This window comes from Nanorana parkeri, unplaced genomic scaffold, assembly GCF_000935625.1.
Source record: "Nanorana parkeri isolate BGI_ZX_2015 unplaced genomic scaffold, ASM93562v1 scaffold118, whole genome shotgun sequence".
Lineage (NCBI taxonomy): Eukaryota > Metazoa > Chordata > Amphibia > Anura > Dicroglossidae > Nanorana > Nanorana parkeri.
Window position 1 is genome coordinate 806,650 of NW_017306386.1, and position 1,665 is coordinate 808,314.

The 1,665-nt window shown below is 42.0% G+C and overlaps 1 protein-coding gene across 1 annotated transcript in view; it reads right to left on the minus strand.

Moving 5' to 3' along the window:
* ATP2A3 (ATPase sarcoplasmic/endoplasmic reticulum Ca2+ transporting 3) overlaps positions 1 to 1,665 on the minus strand; it is a 175,316-nt gene that overhangs the window by 36,151 nt on the left and 137,500 nt on the right. Inside the window, exon 10 of the mRNA XM_018553372.1 lies at positions 952 to 1,054. Coding sequence (XP_018408874.1) covers positions 952 to 1,054 — 103 coding nt within the window. The remainder of the gene's footprint in view (positions 1 to 951; positions 1,055 to 1,665) is intronic.

Sequence of the window (1,665 nt, forward strand, 5' to 3'; positions counted from 1 at the left end):
AAAAAAAAAAAAAAAGCCAGTATAGCTTGAGAGAGATATCTCTCTCGATCTATACGAGCTGTCAGAATGCCGGCCAAAGCCGTCATGTGTGTCCCTCTGCTTTGTCTCAGACACCCGATATTAAGGTATCGGGTGTCTGAAAAAGGTTAACCCTTTCATTAATGAATGCCTCTGTAGTAAGGGCATCCATTAATGAATGTTAAAAGCTGATTCTCAGCGTTAACAGCCCTCTAAAGCAGCAAACAACTCGTCACGTACAGTGTACGTGACAAGTCATTTGGTCCCTTTGTGGCTGGACGTACAGTGTACTTCTCCCGTCACGAAGGGGTTAACTAATATTGCCCAAAAAATGCTCCTGAATTTGTTTTCTGCTGGGGCGATTAATATGTTTAATTTGCTGCTAAAACAGTTTGGCAAATGACAGACACAAGTGCTTATATTATTCAAAATCATCAGTTAGTGATTACTAAAATCTTTAATCCAAACAATATATATTGCAGTACTGCCAAGAAACAATAATAGAGTTAGATTAGAGTTGGGGCCGTAACAACAATGTTTTGATAAACAATTTCTGCCTCTTAAGGCCCCATTTACACGGGAAACGGCCGGCACATACAGTTCCGTGCACAGCCGTATCGGGCAACTGCCGGGAAGGACGGGTGCTGCGTGTGATTAGTACGCAGCCCCCATCCTTCTCTATAGGACTATGCAGCCGTACGCTCACCTGGCGTCCGAGCCAGGAAACCTGCACCCGCACTTGAGGTGAGCGTAAGGCTGCGTACTCCCATAGAGAAGGACGGGGGCTCTGTACTAATCACAGGCAGCACCTGTCCTTCCCGGGAGCTGAGCGATACGGCCGTGCACGCAGCACAGAGCTGTACGTGCCGGCTGATTCCTATGTGAATGGGGCCTAAAATATGCTTGCAGCTTTTAATACAATCGCATACCAACCTCATTGAAATCCAAAGATGAATCGTTGCAAAGGGCACAGATTGTAGCCAATTCCACCAAACCATCATACTGACCACACTGAACAATATGCTCATCTTTCAAGCTGTATAAATGTAAAAAACATTAAAGCAACCAAGAATGTAAATGATTAATAAGTAAAAATAAGAAACTGAGAACATGAAAAACTGTAAACAAGGTTGGCAACCTGTACAACCTAGCTTTATATATGATTTAAGCCTTGCAGTTCTTAGCCAAGATGTGGAATACATTATATCGATGGGATTAACTAAAGTTAATTAGAAAGCGTTCTGAAGGAATCCTACCACACTGTGATCCTTTCTGATTTAAAGCACCATAAAAATGTGCTAAAATGTTGTTACATTGTTCATTATATCAGTTATCAACACTGGAGTGGAGTTCCACTTGCAAGCAAACACATGTCCTATTTGCGTCCTCCTTATGTTGTTCAGATATCATGGTGGACATTGGCAATTCAGTAGTGGTTCGGCAGACAGTGAGTGCCACAGAGAATGTGTTCCACTTGTCCCTATATGACTATTTTTTCTTCCTTTCAACTTCACCAGGAAATCGAACCAATACAACCCATAATACTTGCAATATGTACATGCAAGAGAAGTGTGTCTTATTGGTACTGTGGGTGCAGCTTAAAATCAAGCTTCCAAAGCACATTAAAAAACTTTTTGAACTGGACTA